At 37.1% G+C, this 25,466-nt stretch overlaps 1 protein-coding gene across 4 annotated transcripts in view; it reads right to left on the bottom strand.

The window, feature by feature from the left end:
- Positions 1-2,890: 2,890 nt before the first annotated feature.
- BRD10 (bromodomain containing 10) overlaps positions 2,891-25,466 on the bottom strand; it is a 107,122-nt gene continuing 84,546 nt past the window's right edge. For all 4 annotated transcript variants that reach the window (XM_069576528.1, XM_069576526.1, XM_069576529.1 and 1 more), the window contains 3 exons: positions 13,501-13,616; positions 8,291-8,481; positions 2,891-7,169 (listed from right to left, as the gene is read on the bottom strand). In XM_069576528.1, the coding sequence (XP_069432629.1) occupies positions 3,529-7,169; positions 8,291-8,481; positions 13,501-13,616 (3,948 nt within the window). In that variant the 3' untranslated portion in view covers positions 2,891-3,528. The remainder of the gene's footprint in view (positions 7,170-8,290; positions 8,482-13,500; positions 13,617-25,466) is intronic.

Here is a 25,466-nt window from a genome sequence, read left to right on the forward strand (position 1 = left end):
TTATAGATTTTCAGAGTCTATCTCCAAGTTAAATTATAAGAACTTGAACCATACCATCCCCTTCAGCTTTCTTGTTAGTAAACAACCAAGCATCAAGCACCATGATATATATAAATGCTTTTTGACAAAATGAGGAAAAATACCTGGGGCAGAAGACAGCCTAATAGCAACAATGAGGCTTCAGGTTCAAGTGATGGCAAAACAACTTCTGGAAAAAAGGTAAGTTGTACATCATTTCTGTATTACAGAACAGTATAATTTTTAATAACTAAACTCCCCATCATATTTTTTAGATCACTTTCAGATCCTGCCACCTTCTCAAGCTTTAAATATTAACTATATCTTAATTCACTCTATGTCAATGACAAACTAGATCGTAAACATTTTCATTTATCTTAGTGTATGTTATAGCCATCACTGCTTTGATCATAAAACTATTGATGTCAATTATGTATTAAACACACCTATAAAATTAGAGCCCTGGAATGAAAACAGAGATCTAAACAGCCACTTAGTATTTTATATATATACTAAATCACAAAGGAAAATTTTTTGGTAGGAAAAGTCATAAGGAATGAAAGAAAAGAGCTAATACATGAGAAAGAGGAATGTTATTTCTTCATGTTTTAACTTAGCATTTAAAATGATACTGAACACTGACATCCAAATGGCTTAATTCTATACTAAATGTGGAAACATACTCTTTTAGGATCATGAAGTCCTGCAGGTAGCATTGTGGTGATTTTTCTTCCTTTACATGGACACTTTAATGGATGACCTTTAAAGAATACTAAATGATAACACTGAACACAAAGAACTGGGGAATTTGACTTTGTACCCTTTGGCCAAGATTCCAGAAATCCACAACTTACCAAACTGGAGGCAGAGGAAAAAGAATTGGACTTTTTGATTATATAAATCCATTAATTTCACCACATTTTTAGTAAAAATGGGGTATTACTTTTTAAAAAGTAAACTAGACCTTAAATAACATAAGCTAACTAGATTCCTCATTTGTTCAACAAATGCATATTAAATACCTACCGTGTGACAACTGCTGGGGTGACAATGATGAAGACGACTAACAAGGTCTCTCTCTTTTTAAGGAAGACAGGCCTTAAATAATTGCATACAAATAATCTTATTACAGCTTTGAAGGAGTTCCAAGTACTTCTCACTCTATAACCTCATTCTGAGTGACTGCAATAACATGATGCTGGCTGGCATAAGGAGATAAATGAGAGCATATATAATGAAACATTAAGTCAAAGAGAACATCTGGGAAGACCGTGAAGTCTTGAACTTTCTAGGAACTCAAAGAAAACTACAGTACAGAAAGCAAGGAGGAGGGTCAATTAAAATGAAGCTGGAGAGTGAAGCAGGCACAGACTGAAGATCCCTAAGTAGGGAGGAGGGACTTTAAGGTTCACCATACCACACAGAGCTTTGACAGTCATATTAAGATTTTGATTTAGGAGTCAGAAAAGTATTAGTGGTTAATAAGTGAGAGCCTTCACTGGGAATAAAGTGAGTCACAAGTAATTTAAGTAGCTTCTGGAAGTGATCTACAGAATTCTTCTCAGACAGAAGATGAACTGTTTTAGATTTAAAAAGTTGAGTAGGTAAATCAATGCAATGTATTCAAGTATCACTCACTTCTCCCTGAAATCCAACCAGTTTCTAAACTGACAAGGAAATGGGGAAGGTGACTAGAGTACAACATAGACATGATTAGCAAAGTTACTGCCTTTAAGTATGAATACAGGCTTTTGAGAGACTTTAACAACTTTCCAGGAATATTCTCACTGCCCTCTTCATTTTGGTAACTAATAAATCTCAATGTAGTTTCAAAAGAAGTCTTCAGGCCTACTCTTCGGTACTATTTTCAACCTTGGACTATCAACTCCAGGTGATGAGGTTTAATAATATCACCACAAATGGAATGTGGACGAGTATACAATCATTATCCCAAATAAGATAATGGATACAAACATTGAGTAAGTATAAAATCTACCTTTTATTTAAGATGAGGCAAATCTGAAATACCATAACGTTAAACCCCAAGAGTAAGCTGACCCATAAACACTGCTTTACCATGAAATTTAAGTAACTGCTCTGTACTGAAAAATATGCAAAAAAGGAGAGAGTATTCATAAATAATTTTAAAAGGTGCTCACATTCATCATTTTAAACTAAATAAAATTAATGCTTTTAAATACCATTTTGGAAAATCACTATGAACCAACCCCTCAATAAATGTATTGGGGGAAATTAGATGAAGGGTACCTGAAACTTCTCATATTATCATTGCAACTTCTTCTGAATCTAAAATTATTTAAAAAGTTGAAAAAACATATTTGGCTTAAGATTACTTACTTTGATCAATGTAGAATTTGGTGATGGGTTAAGAAAAAAAAAGTTAAAACAATGAAACCCAGAGTGAAATTTTAAAGCAGAAGTCATGTAAAGTTATACAAAAAGGATTTAAAGCATTAGGTTCAAATACTGAATATACCATCCACTTGAAGAAGGAAATGGCAACCCACTCAGTGTTTTTGCCTGGAGAATTCCATGGACAGAGGAGCCTGGAGGTCTTAAGTCCATGGGGTCGCAAAGAGTCGGACATGACTGAAGCAACTTAGCACAGCACATACCATCCACTAGCTGAGTGACCTAGGACACACCATTTAAACTTTCAAGATTACTGTGGAAGTCAAATGAGATATGTGGAAACAAAGTTTGTAAATTGTAAAGCCTTGTAAAAATGCTGTTAGTGATTCAAATTTCCTAGCTTAAAATTCCTTTTCGTAAAGATGTATCCTCATTTTATATCACGTTATCTTTCAACAGAACAAGAACGCACTTCAAAAATGGTATTCAAACAAGGAAATACAGCAACTCAGTTTATTACATGCAGATTCTTCTGCATTGATGCTAACAGTTCACTGGTCCAAAATTACTAAAATACTTAAAAAACTATACATTATGTAAACAAAACATAAATAAGACAGCATAGTTCTTTGTACATATAGTTTAGTACAGGTTGTTAAGGATTTAGGGATATGTACAATTTTACACAATGGACTGCATTTTCACAATGCATAAATATATATATATCTATTTTTTTACAGAAACAAAAATATTATTCCACTAAAGACACAGAATATTGTATCAGAGATACACGCTGCAACAGTCCAAATTCAAGAAGAAACATGTCGATGCAAGTGTGCAAAACCCTAGCTTATTCCAAACTAGTCAAACTTGACTGTTCAATGTCATACAGACAGGTAAATCCTGTCTATTTTAAACAAATAACCTTTGAAAACATACTCATACCAATGAGCGAAATGGAACAGATTTTTTCCTCCCCAAGAAAATCAAAGCCTTGTTGCAAGCTAATGAAAAGATACATTAACACACACACAAACTATGTATAGTATGTTTTCAACAGTATAATAAACAGTTAAAATTTTTATGGGAGTCAAAACAATGCCCCATTATTTAAAAACTGGCTCGTTTAGTCTAAATTCAAGATGCAGCTGTGTCAGGCTTCTCTAAGCCAGATGACTGAAAAGCAGGGAAGACAGAGGCAGGATTTCGACTGGCAGATACAATCTGAGAGAGTGATGGAGAGACTGAAGGAACCTTAGATGCTGGAGTATTTATGGTATTCAAAATGGCTCCTTCTGGGCTGACCAATAGTTTTTTGACTGATGTGTCCAAATGAAATACTGAAGTGTTACTTGGCAGTGGAGGATTACTAGAACAAATGGCAGAAACCAAAGATGTCTTAGCCAGAAGAGTTGCTGGAGGAGACTTAATTACTGAAGTCAGTGACACTGTTGGTACAGGAGGTGGAACAGAAACTTTAGCAGTTGGGTTTATGATTTGTGGTGCTGCAGGTACTGTGGATAGAGAACTTGCATTCCCAAGAGAGTTTACAATTTTTGTAGAGCTTTTTAGACAATGTTTTACAGGTTGCCCACTTAAAGAATTATTTGATGCTAGTGTGATCTTCTGGGCCAGGTTATCTACTGGTGTAGGCTGAGCGCCTTGGCCACTATTAAGAACTAAGGGAGGTCCATATTTTGGATTAGTAGATATAAGAAGAACATGGCTGCCAGCTCCAAGACCTTGTGGTGGAACAATAAACCGGGCTCCATTAATCATGATCTGAGTACCAGGTGCCAAAGGTGTACTGGTATTGATGACTATTTTTTGCTGGATGCAAGGTTCACTGAGCTGACTCCCTATTACACTAGTTACATTTGACGGTGCTGTAGCAGTGTGAATGGCAGTGACACCTGGAGTAGGACTGTAACTAGGGGTTGGTTTTAAGAAAGCAGGGGACATTTGCTGGTTTGGGAGAGAAGCAAGATTGGAAATGTTAATTATTTTACCTGGATTTGGTGAAAGGGATGGCAATTCAGTTTGAGGTTTATTTGTGTTTATATTTGTTGGCACTGTAGTTGAAACCCCTGGTGACTGAATCTGGACCGAAGTCCGAGATTGTCTTTTAGAAAGAGATACAGAACGTGTGGCTCCTGGTACTGTTGCTGCTTGTGCAACTGTGTTGATTATTTTAGGGGACACAGTCACAGGTGTAGGCAAGGCAACAGTAACAGGGATTTGCAAAGCTGATGTTAGACATTTCGGAGACACTGTTGGTTGTGTAGTTGAAATCAGAACAGATGATGCAAGATGTCCTGTTTTCACAGTTGATATAGCCACAGTGTTTCCGAGATTTGACGTGCAAAGTCTGTTTGACAAACTAGGCATAATTCTTGAAGAGGTATCATTTCCACTGACTAAAACAGGAGGTCGTGTCCCAACTGAGGCAGAGGTTGAGGTCACTGAAACAGAACCCAAAGATACATTTGCTCCTGTTCCTGAAAACATGTTTACTGTTCTTGAAGCAGAAACCACTGATTCATTAACAGGAGTAATATTTTGACTCATAAAATTTGAGCTTACTGGAATTGAACTGCCACTTGTTGACAATGGTAAAACATAGCCCTTGCTACTTTTTTCTTCTCCTTTTGAGGTTACATTTTGCAGTATGTTAATTGACGGTAGAGCTGGCACACTGCCTGAAGTATTAACAATTGCTTGGCCTATGTTTAGCCCAATTTTCACATCTTTTATCTGAGACACAGTTGGCGATGAATTTATTTTTATTGGTGTTCCCACTGTAGATGGAATTAGTACTATCTGGGGCTGTTCTGGAGACTTAACATATGTTTTACTCAATGGAGAAGGAAGAGCTTGTTTTAATGGTTCTGCTACAATAGCTGGGGTTGAAGTGCCACTGGGAATTGCAGCATTTATAAAAACTAATTTCTGGGCAGAAACACCTGGAGATGTTGGTGCTGGTGCCACATTAATCGAAGTTCCACTGCCAGAACAAAGAACAGATGGAGCTGACACCAGCATAAGTTTCTGCACTGGAGTCCCACTGATAGTATCTCCATTTGCTGCTGCTGTTGCTTCTGATCTTGTAACAGGGTAACTTTTTGTGACATAATCTACTTGTTGATGTTTAGCTGGTGTACGAACAACATTTGAATTGGTTTGTCCAAAATTTCCTGTTGATACATTAATTACACTTACTGAACTATTTGCTGTTGATGATAATAGAGGGCTAGAAGAAACAGAGGACTTTAAGGGAGAGGAGGGCATGGGTGAAGTTTTATCTAACATATGGCCCAAATTACCACTGCAGGAAGGTTGGCTTAATGTAAATTTAAGATTTTTCCCTGTGGATGGATTAAAGCCAGCTGGAATGGAAACAGAAGTAGGTGCTTGGCCAAAAGATGGGAGACTAGATGTAGCAGTTGTTCCAGCTCCTGACGAAAAAGCAGATGATGATGAAGCTGTTGATTTTGGTACCAGAAATGCCTGAAGCTGAGGAGCAATAGTAAAAACTGAACTTGAAGATAAACTGTTGGGTGAATTCTGATCTGGATTGGTCTGTACTTTTACAACTCCAGTGTTTCCGCCTCGTGTCCTAACAAGAATTGACTGTGAATCTCTTATACACACAGTTTTCAGTTCTTGCTTTGCTTCAGAAGAATCAGCAGTTTGTTGTGCAAAACAGTTGAGGGAACTACCGGAATTTGTAGATCCATTTAGTGTTGTTGCTGATAACTGAGGCTGAACTGTTGAGGAAATGGTGGGTGAAGCAATGGGCTGCGGGAATGCGGCAGCTGAAACTGTGTTCTTGACTTTTCCTGCCTCACTCTGGCTAGTCTTAACTGGTGGTGCTAACAAATTACTTATGGAGGTTACAGGTGTCAAAGACTGTGGTCTAGCACTACTCACATTTGACGAAGGGGTGACTGTCTTGTTGAAAGTTGTATTAGGTAGTTGTGTAGAAACAGTTCCTGTTGGGTTGACAAGAACTGATGGTAAAGAAGAGTTTACATTTGCTGTCTGTGGGAAAGGTGAACCATGTTGTTCTGTACCTTTTTGTTGAAGTGGTGGTATTTCTTTTGCAACTGCTTTCCCTTCCTTGTGCTGAATCACAAAATTCTTAGGCAGAATGAGAACCTGTTGCATAATTTTTTCTCCTGATTTACGATCTAGCATAGGTTGCATCTGAATCTTTACAGAGCTGTTATGAAGATCTATGGGCAACCACTGACCACAGGGCATTTTGTATACCATCTGTAAAGGACCTTTTGTACTGGTGTGGCAGGTCAATGCTGGCTTTATGGGGCTTGCTTCTGGAGGAGATATCACTGGCTTTTCCACAGCAGGGGCACTTCTACCTGTGGAAGGGGGCAGTTGATTTGTTAAGGTCACTTTGTTCCCAATATTCTTTGCAAGCAAGGCCTGAATAGGTTTGGTCCCTTTCTGGAGAGTAGACACTGGTGTTGAATCCAATGAGGCAAACGACTCTGGACACAGTGGCTCTGTATGCTTTGATTCATTCAAACAGTCCATCTGCACATCACCTTCTGCATTCTCAACCACTGTCTCATTTGTGCTTAACTTTGCTTTCTTCCTTGGGGAAAGCTCTTTTGTGCTATCATCCAGGTAACTAATTTGCTTGGACTGTCGTTTAAGTGTTTTAGGCAGTGTCTTCAGTACATCTTTAGAAGGCAAATCCTTTTTCAACAACTTACTTCTGGCCATAGGAAAATCTATTTCTGACAATTTCATATCATCTGAAAATGATAAAAAACAAGCATTTTGTTTATATAAAACAACAACTGAATAGCAATGATAAGATCAGTTATAAAAACAGAAAGTCAATCTTTGATCCAGCAATTTATTAGAAAAACTGTAGTATGATTCAAAAGTCTCAGTACCACTGATGGAAATTAAGGTAAGGAGACCATTGACATGGTTATCCTGATATTGTAACCATTCCCAAGAACAACATATTATTAGTGAGAAAATTATTTTTGGTCAGATTCTGCTGCCAATACAAGTGTAAAAGGAAACTTTACAACTTGAGATACTCAAGCCAGCAATTAGGGCTCAGAATTTAGAGTAGACTAGTACTCTACTAGACTACTTTTCTTCTTTTAGACAGAGAAATCCTCATATCAAAGAGAGATGTTTCTCCCTACCTTTTTTTCTTTTTAGAGAGAGACTGTAAAGAATAAAAAACATTCAGTTTTTTTCTGCTGTTCAATTATTCCTACAGTAAAAAATTTATGTTCATATCTGGTTAAACTGGGCTGATGAGAAGTTACACCTTTTCAATTCACCAAAGACATGAAATGTAATAGGTTAATACATTTCTAAGCACAAATTTTCATACCTATCAGATAACTAAGGAAAGTTATTTAACTGGATTTATAGAATAATATAATCTGACAAACTGAAAGGAAGATAATCTTATCCAGCCTCCTTATAAGAATGAGGTGTCCATTCTAGTCACAATAGGTCATCAACATAAAAAACAAAAACAAAAAACTCTTCACAATTATTAGGGACTTGCCAAGTTCCATTTAAGCAAACATCAGATATATTGTTTCAAAAATAATAACAGTAAAAGGAAGAGGATACACCTATTTCAAAGGGATTGTATATTAACGATGTGTGGTCTGTACTGAGCAATAACATGCCTAGTTTGGAGTCAGGTACTGGTTCCAGAAACTCCCAGAACAGTAATAATGACTCCAAAGAACCTTTAATAAGACATTCACACACCTTCAAACATAACAGATTTCCCCAATCAATAAACCTCATTAATCAGACTATCTTCTATCTCCACAAAAGATACTAAAATTTCTCTTTGTGCTTGTAGTGTTGATTTAAAGAAAGTTTGAATGCCCACCTGAATCAAAATGATCCTTCTCCAGGATATCCAGAGGTTCTGTGGTGTCTACAGACTTGCTACTGATTTCTACTTTAGAGGTTTCTCTTCCAGGATCTCCTTCACCTTCTTCACTAGTCCACAGTTCTCTAGCAAATTTATCATGATCAGGCTGTCTTCTAAAATCATCATAGTCTTTCTTTAGGCGACTCCTGAAATAAAATATTCAGCATAAAAATACATATGTGTTAATCTCTTGGAAGCCAAAGTAACTCAACATTTCAAACTATTTATTTCAGTATTTTCAATTAAGTCACTAAACCTATATTTTAATCAAGTGTGTGTAAGATGTCAATGATGATTGTTCAAGAAGACACAACACAGGGTGTAGGCATAGGAAGCTTAAAGATTGTATCTGTAAAGTATTTGCACATACCACCCACTATCATTTTAAAGGCTACTGGGAGACCTATTAAGAGTGAAAATGTGAAAAAGATTAACTTTTTTTTTCTAGCTGCACTGACAGAAATAGACTTGAGATAGTCTTAAAATTGATTATAATACTATTTAAAAGGTCACTTAAAAGTGTTAATCAAAAAATTCTAAGAAACAAAATTTATTATTTTTGACTTCTACAAAGAGTAATAAACAAAAATAATCCTTCATTTAATACTGAAAGCAATCCTATCTAAACCTTGGGTCTCACTAGAATTTTTTTTTTAAGTATAGGGAAACAAAGCTGGAAAGTGATTTTTCACAAAGCTGGAAAGTGATCCTTTTCACATAAAAACATAGTACTTATGTTTCTATGAGACTGCAAGAGATAGAAACATTTCCAAGTGATTGCATGGTATTTTAGAAATCCTTTATTATTCATTTGCTTTCAATTGAGTTTTTCTGTTCTACTTTAATCTTTATTTTGTTTAAAAAAATCTGAACATACATTCTCTAATTTACTTTTGCTACAAATCCCTATCTGTGCATACCGGAGTTTAAATCTCACCTCTGTCACTTAACAGTTGTAAGACTTCAGACAAGTTCCTTAAACTTTCTAAGCATCAGTTTACTTATGTGTACAAAGATACTTAACTCATAGTATCTTTGAGTTTGCTCAAATTCATGTCCATGAGTTGGTGATGCTATTTAACCATCTCATCCTCTGAGGCCCTGCTTCTGCTGAAAAGACATTATTTTCTGTTGTTTTTTTTTTTTTTAATAGCCATCCTAATGAGTATAATGTGGTATATCACTATAGTTTGGATTTCCACTTCCCTAATAATGAATGAAATTGAGTACATTTTTTAAGTGCTTATTGGCAATTTATGTATCTTTGGAGAAACGTCTAGAGATTTTGTTGTTGTCGTTGATTGAATCTCCTTACTAGTTACGTCTATTCAGAAACAGACATGATCTGGCTACCTTTCTCTGTATTTCTCTGGAAAAGACATGATCTGGCTACCTTTCTCTGTATTTCTCTGACTCTCGACTCTAACCACTTTCCTCTTCATTCACTCAGCTCTCCTTATTCTCACCCCTTTGCATTTCCTATAAATGTCAAACATGCTTTCAACCTTAGAGCTTCTGCATCTTAGATATCCACATGGTTCTCTTCCCTATTTCCTTCAGGTCTCTTTTCAAACACCAACTCATCAAGGAAACTTTATCCAACATCCTGTAAAAAAGCAATCATTATCCCATCTAAGCCAAGCATTTCTTTCTTTTTTAAAAAGTATTTATTTATTTTTGGCTGTGTTGGGACTTTGTTGGCATGCTTGGGCTTTCTCTAGTTGTGAGTGGGGGCTTCTCATTGCAGTGGCTTCTCTTGTTGAGAAGCATGGGCTCTAGGGTGTGCAGGCTTCAGTACTCGCAACACATGGGGCCTAGAGCATGGTGGCTTCAATAGTTGTGGCCCACGGGCTTCACTGTTCCAAAGCAAGTGAAATCTTCCTGGACCAGGGGTCAAACCTGTGTCCCCCGCAGTGGCAGATGGATTTTTGACCACTGGACCACCAGGGAAGTCCAAAACAAGTATTTCCTTTTTGTTTTTCTGTAAAGCACAGTGAACTATATTCAATATCCTGTGATAAACCATTATGAAAAAGATGAAAAAGAATACAGTATATAGATGAGTCACTTTGCTGTATAGCAGAAATCAACACAACACTGTAAATCAACTATACTTGAATAAAATACATGTAAAATATTTTAAGTATAGGATAATTGCTTTACAATATTGTGTTGGCTTCTGCCTTACATTAACATGAATCAGCCATAGGTATATGTAAGTTCCTTCCCTCGTGAACCTCCCTCCCACCTCATCCCACCCCTCTAGTTGTCACAGAGCACCTGACTTGAGTTCCCCACATCATGCAGCAACTTTCCACTGCCTATCTATTTTACATATTGTAATTTATCTGCAAAATAAATATATCTTATTCCCTTTAACCAGCTTCATTTTTCTTCACAGCACTTATCATATCTGACATTTGAGTTTGTCTGAATAGACGTAACTAGTAAGGAGATTCAATCAACAACAACAACAAAATCTCTAGACGTTTCTCCAAAGATACATAAATTGCCAATAAGCACTTAAAAAAATGTACTCAATTTCATTCATTATTAGGAAAGTGGAAATCCAAACTACAGTGATATATATTATACTCATTAGGATGCCTATTAAAAAAACAAAATAACACATGCTGGTGAGGATGTGGAGAAACTGAAGCTCTTGTACACTTATGATGGGAATGTAGACTTGTACAGACACTATAGAAAACAATATGATAGTTCCTTAAAAAATCAGGTTTATGATGTCTACCTTCTTTGTGAAATGTACCTTCTATCATTAAAAACATTCATCTTTGTTTCATTTAGAAAAAAATCAGAAGTAGAATTACCATAGTCCACTTCTAGGTATACATCCCCAACATTTGAAACCATGGTCTTAGATATTTGTACACGTATGTTCACAGCAGCATTATTCATAAGAACTAAAACATGAAAAGCCTCCCAAATGCCCATTACAGATGAATGAATAAGTAAAATGTGGTATATGCATAAAATGCAATATACAGTTCAGTTGTTCAGTTGTGTCTGACTCTTTGTGAGCCCATGGACTGCAGATTGCCAGGCATCCCTGTCCATTACCAACTCCTGGACTTTACTAAAACTCATGTCCATTGAGTTGGTGATGCCATCCAACAATCTCATCCTCTTTTGTCCCCTTCTCCTCCCGCCTTCAATCTTTCCCAGCATCAGGGTCTTTTCAAATGAGTCTTTTTTTTTCTTTACATTCAGTCTTTAAAAGGAAGTAAACTCTACAAAATAGAGGAACTTTGAAAATATTATGCTAATTGAAATAATGACAGTCACGAAAAGACAAGTATTTTATATTATATGATGTACTTAGAGTGATGCTTTCAAAGGCCCACTTGACTTCACATTCCAGGATGTCTGGCTCTAGATGAGTGATCACACCATCGTGATTATCTTGGTCGTGAAGATCTTTTTTATACAGTTCTTCTGTGTATTCTTGCCACCTCTTCTTAATATCTTCTGCTTCTGTTAGGTCCCTACCATTTCCGTCCTTTATCGAGCCCATCTATGCATGAAACAGTCCCTTCATATCTCTAATTTTCTTGAAGAGTCTTTCCCATTCTGTTGTTTTCCTCTATTTCTTTGCATTGATCGCTGAGGGGGAAGGCTTTCTTATCTCTTCTTGCTATTCTTTGGAACTCTGCATTCAGATGCTTTTATCTTTCCTTTTCTCCTTTGCTTTTCACTTCCCTTCTTTTCACAGCTATTTGTAAGGCCTCCCCAGACAGCCATTTTGCTTTTTTGTATTTCTTTTCTATGGGGATGGATCCCTGTCTTGATCCCTGTCTCCTGTACAATGTCACAAACCTCCATCCACAGTTCATCAAGCACTCTATCTATCAGATCTAGTCCCTTAAATCTATTTCTCACTTCCACTGTAATCATAAGGGATTTGATTTAGGTCATACCTACAGGTGACACCACCCTTACGGCACAAAGTGAAGAGGAGCTAAAAAGACTCTTGATGAAAGTGAAAGAGGAGAGTGAAAAAGTTGGCTTAAAGCTCAACATTCAGAAAACGAAGATCATGGCATCTGGTCCCATCAGTTCATGGCAAATAGATGGGGAAACAGTAGAAACAGTGGATGACTTCATTTTGGGGGGAGCTCCAAAATCACTGCAGATGGTGACTGTAGCCATGAAATTAAAAGACGCTTACTCCTTGGAAGGAAAGTTACGACCAACCTGGATAGCATATTCAAAAGCAGAAACATTACTTTGCCAGCAAAGGCCCATCAAGTCAAGGCCATGGTTTTTCCAGTAGTCATGTATGGATGTGAGAGTCGGACTGTGAAGAAAGCTGAGCGCCAAAGAATTGATGCTTTTGATCTGTGGTGTTGGAGAAGACTCTTGAGAGTCCCTTGGACTGCAAAGAGATCCAATCAGTCTATTCTAAAGGAGATCAGTCCTGGGTGTTCTTTGGAAGGATTGATGCTAAAGCTGAAACTCCAGTACTTTGGTCACCTCTTGCGAATAGCTGACTTATTGGAAAAGACTCTGATGCTGGGAGGGATTGGGGGCAGGAGGAGAAGGGGATGACAGAGGATGAGATGGCTGGATGGCATCACCGACTTGATGGACGTGAGTCTGAGTGTGCTCTTGGAGTGGGTGATGGACAGGAATGCCTGGCATGCTGCAATTCATGGGGTCGCAAAGAGTGGGACACGACTGAGTGACTGAACTGAACTGAACTTAGAGTAGTCAAAATCATAGACACAGAAAGTACAATGGTGGTTGCTAGGAGGTGGGGGAAGGAAGGTACAGAGCTTCAGTTTCACAAGATGAAGAGTTCTGTAGATGAATGATGGGCTGAGAGAAACACAACATTATGAATGTTAAAAAAAAGTGGTATTAAATATATCACTGAACCATACACTTAAAACTAGTTAAGATGGTGAATTTTACTTGTGCATTTTAACACAATCGAATAAACTAGGGGAAAAAAAATATAAACCACACAGTAGGGATTTTGTTTAATTAACATTACCTTGTCAGGACTTAGGAAGTGCCTTGCACACAAGATCAAAAATATCTGAACTACAAATCAATGGGACACTAGTAATTCCAGGACATCTTCCATAATCATAAAGTAAGAGTGTTAAACTAAGTGAAACAGATAATAAAGCTTGATTTACCTGTTTCTTTGAAAAGCTTTCATTAACTTTGGTTCCCATGGCAGCAATTCGTTTAAAAGACGTATCAATGTACTATGCAATTCTTTTACAGCTTGCCTCCGATGATACCATTTGCCCTAAAAACACAATTTGAAAAGTAAATCCTTTAGATTTAATCTAAAAGTCAACACCAAGACTTATTTTCTGAGTAAAAAAAAACAAAAACAAAATGCTGATACCCATTAAATAAGTACAAATCTCTTCTTCAGAAGGTTGCAGAAAGGAGAAAAATATCCTATAACAAATCTTCTTCGATATACTTTAAAGATTTTCAACTATACAGGAGAAATCTAAAACGCATTGAATCAAACTAGGACATAAAAGGTTTTTTAAAGCTTTTAATTGAGTCAATTATAAATATTCAATAAATCACAAAAATGTATGTAAAGATACAAACATTCATATAATTATGTAAATTATATGGCTCATTTCTGTAATGCTTTTGTGATTTTTTTCAAAAGGCTGGGGAAAAAAAAGAAAGAGAAAAACCCAAATTGTTATCATGTCCAAAAGCAGTCCTCTTAACAAACTTCCTTAGGAAATTTTACAATTATTTTATTTAAAAATGTTTTCAGCACAGAAAAGCAAACAAGTGGTCACCATTTCCATTATTTTTATGCTATATTAAGGGATAATAATTTGACATCCCCCTCCCCATTTGCTAAGTATTATCCTAAGTATTTCATTCATACATGGAGAGAAAGAGACAGGGAGAGAGAGACTGAGTGAGCATGAGTGTGTACATGAAACAGCAGTTTCAAAAACCTTCTAAGGTGTGTTTTTAGTCTTACTTAACAAATGATGAAACTAAGGGTCAGGGAGATTAAATGACTTGTTTAAAGGTTCTCTGACTTAAACCCAGATCTGCCTGTTGGTGTAGTCCAAGTTCTAGAACTAACTGTATCACTACGTCTTAAAAACTGTATCACATAAATTCAGTCTGACACAGGTTATAAAAACCTCTAGTAAAGATATATTTCACTGTACCCATAAAATCATTTGTATACCATAGAAACAATAAGATTATAGAAGTTATATCTTTAGGTAAGCAACTTCTCCACATCTATCAACATCACCACCACTATCACTATTATCACTTACTGTTATATAACCATGTTGTAATTTTTATTTGGTAAACAGCTTTGAGATATAATTTACATACCACACAGTCCACTCATTTTACTTCTTTTATAACAAAAACATACAAGTAAATGTTACAGATCGCATTTAACCTGCATAAAACTAGATTTCATCCCACAGGAACTCTGAGTTACATTTGCATACAGGCAGAATATTAAGGCAGAAAAATAACCACTCCCTATAGTAAAGCATAGGAGAAGGCAATAGCATCCCACTCCAGTACTCCTGCCTGCAGGACAGAGGAGCCTGGTAGGTTGCAGTCCATGGGGTCACTAAGATTTGTACACGACTGAGCGACTTCACTTTCACTTTTTACTTTCATGCATTGGAGAATGAAATCGCAACCCACTCCAGGGTTCTTGCTTGCAGAATCCCAGGTTCGGGAGAGCCTGGTGGGCTGCCGTCTATGGGGTCACACAGAGTCGGACACGACTGAAGTGACTTAGCAGCAGCAGCAGAGTAAACCATATACTAATCTGTGCATAAAATTCCCAACTTTATTTGTGTCTTCTTAGCAGCACAACAAATTATAATAAGTGAAAAATTTCAAGAAAAGTTAATTTTTATTTCATATAATATACTAACTTGAATAGACATCTTGTCAAAAAGCTTTCTAAAAGGACCCAACTAACAACAAGTTATACCTCAAGTTATTTTTCTCAAAGGAATGTTATGAGGTAGTATAAAGCACTTATTCTAACCCATGAAAGTAAAACTACTAGACTATGAACAATAAAACTTAGCAAAAAAAAACTTTTAACCTATGGAAAGCTATCTGAGGAAGATGAAAAGGCAGATGATAGTCACCCTAAATTCTTTTTGGAATGAGGTTAAGATTTTGTTTCAATAAAAAATAGAAACTAGGTAGATGGAGAAGACTATTCCCTTTAAGGCGTATTAACAACATTCCTTTTTCTACATCTCAACTTCTATTTGGTTCAAAAGTGAAATGGTGACTGTAGAAATAAACTTTTCCTAAGCTAAAGAGGGAAAGTCGCTCAGTCATGTTCAACTCTTTGTGACCCTATGGCTTATACAGTCCATGGAATTATACAGGCCAGGATACTGGAGAGGGTAGCTGTTTTTCTCCAGGGGATCTTCCCAACCCAGGGATTGAACCCAGGTCTTCTGAATTGCAGGCAGATTCTTAACCAGCTGAGCCACCAGGAAGATGATGTGCTGCACTCAATATGCCAACACATTTGGAAAACTCAGCAGTGGCAACAGGACTGGAAAGGTCCGTTTTCATTCCAATCCCAAAGAAAGGCAATGCCAAAGAATATTCAAACTACTGCACAATTGCACTCATCTCACACGCTAGCAAAGTAATGCTCAAAATTCTCCCAGCCAGGCTTCAACACTACATGAACTGTGAACTTCCAGATGTTCAAGCGAGATTTAGAAAAGGCAGAGGAACCAAAGATCAAATTGCCAACAACCGTTGAATCATCAATAAAGCAAGAGAGCTCCAGAAAAACATCTACTTCTGCTTTATTAACTACGCCAAAGCCTTTGACTGTGTAGATCACAACAAATGGTGGAAAATTCTTCAAGAGATGGGAATACCAGACAACCTAGCCTGACTCCTGATAAATCTGTATACAGGTCAAGAAGCAACAGTTAGAATCGGACATGGAACAACAGACTGGTTCCAAATTGGGAAAGGAGTACCTCAAAGCTGTGTATTTCACCCTGCTTATTTAACTTACATGCAGAGTACATCATACAAAATGCCAGGCTGGATGAAGCACAAGCTGGAATCATGATTGCCGGGATAAATATAAATTAACCTCAGATACACAGAAAACACTCACCCTTATGGCAGAAAGCAAAGAGGAACTAAAGAGCCTCTTGATGAAAATCAAAGAGGAGAATGAAAAAGTTGGCTTAAAACTCAACATTCAGAAAACTAAGATCATGGCATTTGGTCCCATCACTTCATGGCAAATAGATGGGGAAACAGTGAGAGACTATTTTTGGGGGCTCCAAAATCACTGCAGACGGTGACTGCAGCCGTGAAATTAAAAGATGCTTGCTTCTTGGAAGAAAAGCTACGACCAACCTAGACAGCATATTAAAAAGCAGAGACACTCCTTTGCCAACAAAGGTCTGTCTAGTCAAAGCTGTGGTTTTTCCAGTAGTCATGTATGGATGTGAGAGTTGGTGTAAGAGTTGGACCATAAAGAAAGCTAAAAAGTGCTGAAGAATTTATGCTTTTGAACTGTGGTGTTGGAGAGGACTCTTGAGAGTCCCTTGGATTGCAAGGAGATCAAATCAGTCAGTTCTAAAGGAAATCAGTCCTGAATATTCATTGGAAGGACTGATGCTGAAGCTGAAACTCCAATACTTTGGCCACCTGATTCGAAGAACTGACTAATTAGAAAAGACCCTGATGAGAAGGGGACGGCAGAGAAGATGGTTGGATGGCATCACCAACTTGATGGACGTGAGTTTGAGAAAGCTCTCCGAGTTGGTGATGGACATGGAGGCCTGTTGTCCTTAAGTCCATGGAGTCACAAAGAGTCGGACACGACTGAGCAACTGAACTAAACTGAACTGAAGTTAAGGAAAGCAGAAAGAGGAAAGATATAAGGAATGAAGCGGGGAGAATATGCTCTTCCTGGTATAATTAAGTGGAAAAGTGTTAAAAGACTACGGGGTGCCAGCATGCTGAATTCCTTATTGTGTGTGCAAGCTAAGTCACATCAGTTGTGTCAGATTCTTTGCGACCCTATGAACTGTATAGCCCACCAGGCTCTTGTCCATGAGATTCTCTAGGCAAGAATACTGGAGTGGACAGCCATGCCTTCCCCCAGTTATTAACTGGAAGTTAATACGAAGAAGAATGACAGATTTGAGTCAACCTAGGCAGTATGGCTGCTGTATAAGTTAGCATAGTGGTGGTAGAGTAGGGAATACAGAATTAACAGAACTGCAGGATGTTTAGGACTAGGTAGTTGAGGCACATGAAGTGGAGACTGTGTAACTGGATACTATTTCAAGACATTTATTAGCTCTGTTTGTGTCTTGACTAAATTACAATATTAATTTTTACAGGAAAGAATTTGAAACATATTAGGAAGACTTTACCTTTTGATTTTATTTTGGTTACTAAATTTTAATTAATCTAATGTCCAGAAAATATATGACTGAACTAACAGCATACAGGGACGGGGTCATATATACTCATCAGAGAATAGAGATCTAACTTTTGTATAACTCTGTTTCACCTACTGACCTGTTTGTAAATGTCTAAGGCCTTTTAACTTTATATATATGTTTTTTTGGCCTTCTCCCCTTTCTTTAGTATACATATTTGCAACTTGGGGTAGTGATGGTATGGCTCCTAATTTATATTTGAAAATGCCTATTTAATCACTGTATTTCAAAAAAAGTTTATTATTTTCATAACACAAATTACAGAAAGTAAAGGCTGATAAAATGTTTGACAAGAAGATACACATAAAGGCTATAATGACCTCAACAAAAGGGCATCCCTATATCTGCCAGGGGGTATGTGTGTTATCGATCAAGAGGTGGGACATGTTTAAAAAAAAATTCAGACTCACTGCTCTGGGACTGGTGTTTGATGCAGCTGTATACTTTAATCACTTGACAGTAAAAGAGAAACTCACACTGCTTGTTTCATTTATTATCTTCTTTGGTCAATATAACCTAAATGGATTTAAAACAGTATGTTCTTTTCTACCCAGTGCTGATCTCAAGAGTATCACAGTATACAATGAAACTAATGTAGAGAACTTATGAATTTTTAAATAAAGTTAGCCAAATGGTAATAATCTGACTTAACTTAGATCTAATATAAAATAAAAATCCATTTAAAATTAAGTAAGTATTTCCTGAACTTCTGACTGACCAACTTTATATACACAGAGAAAGGAAAAACTATCATGCTTCTAGGATGAAATTTTTAAAGCTAAAGGGAATTTAGCAGACATAATTTTACAGATGGAAAATGTCTAAGGTAAACAGAGAAGTACATGTAGGTGGGAGAAGACTTTAGAACTTTAGATCTCCTGAATGCTAAAATCCACTTTCCTTCCACTGCACAAAGCCACTTCTCCTGGCTTACATATAGACAGTCCCTAAAGAACAGACTGTATTGTGTAATTCCTATATTTACATATCTCTGTGATGCAAATATTAAAATCTCTAAAATTTACTTTAGTTAAAATAGTACTTAAAACTATGGTGATCTAAAGTTTAAAAGTGAATTAAAAAACAAGGAAAACAGCAAGCTCCCCATCTCCAAATACATGAGAGGATATGGCTACAATGAAAATCAGAAAGGCTCTTACAATCTTCATCTGCACTGATCAATACAGAATAAAAGATAAAGATGGTAGGTAGACAAAAATTTAGAGATGAGCTAACACCTATCCTACTCAAACTCTTCCAGAAAATTGCAGAGGAAGGTAAACTTCCAAACTCATTCTATGAGGCCACCATCACCCTAATACCAAAACCAGACAAAGACGCCACAAAAAAAGAAAACTACAGGTCAGTATCACTGATGAACATGGATGCAAACATCCTTAACAAAATTCTAGCAAACAGAATCCAACAACACATTAAAAAGATCAACATCATGACTAAGTGGGCTTTATCCCAGGGATGCAGGTTTCGTCAATATTCACAAATCAATCAATGTGACACATCACATTAACAAATTGAAAGATAAAAACCATATGATTATCTCAGAGCAAAAGCCTCTGACAAAATTCAACATCCATTTACAATAAAAACTCTCCAGAAAGCAGGCATAGAAGGAACATACCTCAACATAATAAAAGCCATATATGATAAACCCACCGCAAACATACTCAATGGTGAAAAACTGAAAGCATTTCCCCTAAAGTCAGGAACAAGATAAGGATGCCCAGTCTCACCGCTACTATTCATCATAGTTTTGGAAGTTTTAGCCACAGCAATCAGAGAAAAAAAAGAAATGAATCTAAATTGGAAAAGAAGAAGTAAAACTCTCACTGTTTGCATATGACATGATCCTCTACATAGAAAACCCTAAATACGCCACCAGAAAATTACTAGAGCTAATCAATGAATATAGTAAAGTTACAGGATATAAAATTAACACACAGAAATCTCTTGCATACACTAACAATGAGAAAACAGAAAGAGAAATTAAAGGAACAATTCCATTCACCATTGCAACGAAAAGAATAAAATACTTAGGAATAAATCTACTACCTAAAGAAACAAAAGACTTATATATAGAAAACTATAAAACACTGATGAAAGAAATCAAAGATGACACAAATAGATGGAGAAATATACCATGTTCACAGATCAGAAGAATCAACATAGTGAAAATGAGTATACTACCCAAAGAAATCTACAGATTCAGTGTAATCCCTATCAAGCTACCAAGAGTATTTTTCACAGAACTAGAACAAATAATTTCACAATTTGCACGGAAATACAAAAAACCTTGAATAGCCAAAGCAATCTTGAGAAAGAAGAATGGAACTGGAGGAATCAACCTGCCTGGCTTCAGGCTCTACTACAAAGGTACAGTCATCAAGACAGTATGGTACTGGCACAAAAACAGAAACACAGATCAATGGAACAAAATAGAAAGCCCAGAGATAAATCCACACACCTATGGACACCTTATCTTTGACAAATGAGGCAAGAATATACAATGGAGAAAAGATACTCTCTTTAACAAGTGGTGCTGGGAAAACTGGTCAACCACATGTAAAAGAATGAAACTAGAACACTTTTTAGAACTAACACCCAAAAAAGATGTCCTTTTCATTATAGGGGACTGGAATGCAAAACTAGGAAGTCAAGAAATACCTGGAGTAAGGCAAATTTGGCCTTGGAGTACAGAATAAAGCAGGCAAAGGCTAATAAGTGTTCTGCCAAGAGAATGCACTGGTCATAGCAAACACCCTCTTCCAACAACACAAGAGAAGACTCTACACATGGACATCACCAGATGGTCAGTACTGAAATCAGACTGATTATATTCTTTGCAGCCATAGATGGAAAAGCTCTATGCAGTCAGCAAAAACAAGACTGGGAGCTGACTGTGGCTCAGATCATTAACTCCTTATTGCCAAACTCAGACTTAAATTGAAGGAAGTGGAGAAAACCACTAGATCACTTGGTTATGACCTAAATAAAATCCCTTATGACTATACGGTGGAAGTGAGAAATAGACTTAAGGGACTAGATCTGATAGACAGAGTGCCTGATGAACTATGGACAGAGGTTCGTGACACTGTACAGGAGACAGGAATCAAGACCATCCCCAAGAAAAAGAAATGCAAAAAAGCAAAATGGCTGTCTGGGGAGGCCTTACAAATAGCTATGAAAAGAAGAGAAACAAAAAGCAAAGGAGACAAGGAAAGATATAAGCATCTGAATGCAGAGTTCCAAAGAATAGCAAGGAGAGATAAGAAAGCCTTCCTCAGTGACCAACGCAAAGAAATAGAGGAAAACAATAGAAAGGGAAAGACTAGAGATCTCTTCAAGAAAATTAGAGATACCAAGGGAACATTTCATGCAAAGACGGGCTTGATAAAGGACAGAAATGGTATGAACCTAACAGAAGCAGAAGATATTAAGAAGAGGTGGCAAGAATACACAGAAGAACTGTACAAAAAAGATCTTCATGACCCAGATTACCACGATGGTGTGATCACTCACCTAGAGCCAGATATCCTGGAATGTGAAGTCAAGTGGGCCTTAGAAAGCATCACTACGAACAAAGCTAGTGGAGGTGATGGAATTCCAGTTGAGCTACTTCAAATCCTGAAAGATGATGCTGTGAAAGTTCTGCACCAAATATGACAGCAAATTTGGAAAAGTCAGCAGTGGCCACAGGACTGGAAAACATCAGTTTTCAATCCAATCCCAAAGAAAGGCAATGCCAAAGAATGCTCAAACTACTACACAACTGCACTCATCTCACACGCTAGTAAAGTAATGCTTAAAATTCTCCAAGCCAGGCTTCAGCAATACATGAACTGTGAACTTCCAGATGTTCAAGCTGGTTTTAGAAAAGGCAGAGGAACTAGAGATCAAATTGCCAACATCTGCTGGATCATCAAAAAAGCAAGAGAGTTCCAGAAAAATATCTATTTCTGCTTTATTGACTATGCCAAAGCCTTTGACTGTGTGGGTCACAATAAACTGTGGAAAATTCTGAAAGAGATGGGAATTCCAGACCACCTGACCTGCCTCTTGAGAAACCTTTATGCAGGTCAAGAAGCAACAGTTAGAACTGGACATGGAACAACAGACTGGTTCCAAATAGGAAAAGGAACATGTCAAGGCTGTATATTGTCACCCTGCTTATTTAACTTATATGCAGAGTACATCATGAGAAACACTGGGCTGGATGAAGCACAAGCTGGAATCAAGATTGCTGGGAGAAATATCAATAACCTCAGATATGCAGATGACACCACCCTTATGGCAGAAAGTGAAGAAGAACTAAAGCGCCTCTTGACGAAAGTGAAAGAGGAGTGAAAAAGTTGGCTTAAAGCTCAACATTCAGAAAACGAAGATCATGGCATCCGGTTCCATCACTTCATGGGAAATAGATGGGGAAACAGTGGAAATAGTGGCTGACTTTATTTTGGGGGGCTCCAAAATCACTGCAGATGGTGATTGCAGCCATGAAATTAAAAGACACTTACTCCTTGGAAGGAAAGTTATGACCAACCTGCTAAGTCACTTTGGTCGTGTCCGACTGTGCTACCCCATATACGGCAGCCCACCAGGCTCCCCCGTCCCTGGGATTCTCCAGGCAAGAACACTGGAGTGGGTTGCCATTTCCTTCTCCAATGCATGAAAGTGAAAAGTGAAAGTTAAGTTGCTCAGTCGTGTCCAACTCCTAGCAACCCCATGGACTGCAGCCTACCAGGCTCCTCCATCCATGGGATTCTCCAGGCAAGAGTACTGGAGTGGGGTGCCATCACCTTCTCCGTATGACCAACCTAGACAGCACATTAAAAAGCAGAGACATTACTTTGTCAACAAAGGTCAGTCTAGTCAAGGCTATGGTTTTTCAGCGGTCGTGTATGGATGTGAGAGTTGACTATAAAGAAAGCTGAGTGCCAAAGATTTGATATTTTTGAACTGTGGTGTTGGAGAAGACTCTTGAGAGTCCCTTGGACTGCAAAGAGATCCAACCAGTCCATCCTGAGGGAAATCAGTCCTGGGTGTTCACTGGTAGGACTGATGTTGAAGCTGAACCTCCAATACTTCTGAGCATTTGACCTGAACTGAACTGAGAACACTTTCTAACAGCATACAGAAAAATAAACTCAAAATGGATTAAAGATCTAAATGTAAGACCAGAAACTATTAAACTCCTAGAGAAAAACAGGCAAAACACTTTCTGACGTAAATCATAGCAGGATCCTCTATGACCCACCTCTCAGAGTAATGGAAATAAAAGCAAAAATAAACAAATGGGTTCTAATTAAACTTAAAAGCTTTTGCACAACGAAGGAAACTATAAGCAAAGTGTAAAGACAGCCTCAGAATGGGAAAAAATAATAGCAAATGAAGTACTGACAAAGAGTTAATCACAAAAATATAGAAGCAACTCTTGCAGCTCAATTCCAGAAAATTAAGCAACCCAATCAAAAAATGAGCCAAAGAACTAAACAGACATTTCTCCAAAGAAGACATATAGATGTCTAACAAACACATGAAAAGATGCTCAACATCACTCATTATCAGAGAAATGCAAATCAAAACCACAATGAGATACTATCTCACGCAGGTCAGAATGGCTGCTATCAAAAAGTCTACAAACAATAAATGCTGGAGAGGGTACAGAGAAAAAGGAATCCTCTTACACCACTGGTGGGAATGCAAATTAGTACAGCCACTATGGAGAACAGTGTGGAGATTCCTTAAAAAAACTGGAAACAGAACTGCCATACGACCCAGCAATCCCACTGCTGGGCATACACACCGAGGAAACCAGAACTGAAAGAGACACGGGTACCCCAATGTTCATCACAACACTGTTTACAATAGCCAGGACACGGAAGCAGCCTAGATGTCCATCGGCAGACGAATGGATAAGAAAGCTGTGGTACATATACACAATGGAATATTACTCAGCCATTAGAAAGAATGCATTTGAATCAGTTCTAATGAGGTGGATGAAACTGGAGCCTATTATACAGAGCAAATTAAGTCAGAAAGAAAAACACCAATATGGTATATTAATGCATATATATGGAATTTAGAAAGATGGTAACGGTGACCCTATATGCGAGACAGCGAAAGAGACACAGATGTAAAGAACAGATTTTTGGATTCTGTGGGAGAAGGCGAGGGTGGGATGATTTGAGAGAATAGCATTGAAACATGTATATTATCATATGTGAAACAGACTGCCAGTCCAGGTTCGATACATGAGACAGGGTGCTCAGGTCTGGTGCACTGGGATGACCCAGAGGGATGGGATGGGGAGGGAGGTGGGATGGAGGTTCAGGATGGGGAACACATGTACACCCATGGCTGATTCATGTGAATGTATGGCAAAAACCACCATAATATTGTAAAGTAATTAGCCTCCAACTTAAAAAAAAAAAAAAAGAACAGAAAAAAAAGATGGTAGGTAGGAAGATTAAGGAGTAAATGGTTATTTGTGGAACAGTGTTATAACTGTTTCTATAATAAAAAATACATTTTATAAGCTTTACGTATATAAGTTTAGTCCTGACTTTTCTTTATAAACAGGTATGTCAATATGGGGATAAATGAACTATTTTTAATAATTAGAATTCTATTTTCAGGAATAAAAAATGTTTCCAAAATAATCCCAATATGTTACATGAACTTAATAATCCAAATATTTACTGATGGTCTCTTTAAAAAGAAGAGAGTGATATATCTTTCTTTATAAATTTACTATAAAGTTTAACGTGAAGTATGAATTCAAGCACACACCATGGAACCAAAAGTATACAGTATGATCTAAATTTGAGGCTTACCTTTCAATATTTTCTCATCCAATGTCCACAGCAGCTGTAGATTGCCAGCTCCCTTTCCATGAGATGGCTCAACTGTCAAATACTAAAGTTTTTATAACCTGATAGGGATTACTACAACAAGGAGTTCGTCTATGGTCACAAGATAAGTGCTTTATTATATTATGCAGTTTTATAAGCTTTATAATGTGATATGTTAATAACCTAAGGAACCACAAGAGAAAAGATACTCTGAAAAAACTTACAAAACTACACAATATTGTAAAATGGAAAGCTAAGTCTCTTTGTGTGAAATGAATGGGGAGGGAAACTTACCTTACAACTAAAGAAAAACTCCATTCTGCTGCAGTAATCTGGGATGGGTATGACAGACCAGCATTAATACTGGCTGGGGTGTTGCGAGGAGAGGGAATTGGCAATCTACTGATGCTGGGGACACTGAACATCTAGAAGGAAGAAAAGAGGAAAACAAATAAATTCTAGATTTATTAAATGTCTTATCACTATGGATCTTTTGCACATTTAATAAGTTTAGATACTCTGAATATTAGGTGAAAGTGATTTATACAATTCATTCTGTTACTTTTAGATTTTCTTACACCGATTTCTAAACAAAATTGATATCAACTGTTGTATGCAGAAAAAGATTATCATATATAAATACGTAAAGAATATTTTTAAAATTGAAATGGTATTATTGTGATGATAAAAATATAATTTTTATTAAAAAGAAGAGTACAAAAACATAATGTATATGAAAAAGGCAAAAATGCTCTCTTT

This window comes from Ovis canadensis, chromosome 2, assembly GCF_042477335.2.
Source record: "Ovis canadensis isolate MfBH-ARS-UI-01 breed Bighorn chromosome 2, ARS-UI_OviCan_v2, whole genome shotgun sequence".
Classification (NCBI taxonomy): Eukaryota; Metazoa; Chordata; class Mammalia; order Artiodactyla; family Bovidae; genus Ovis; species Ovis canadensis.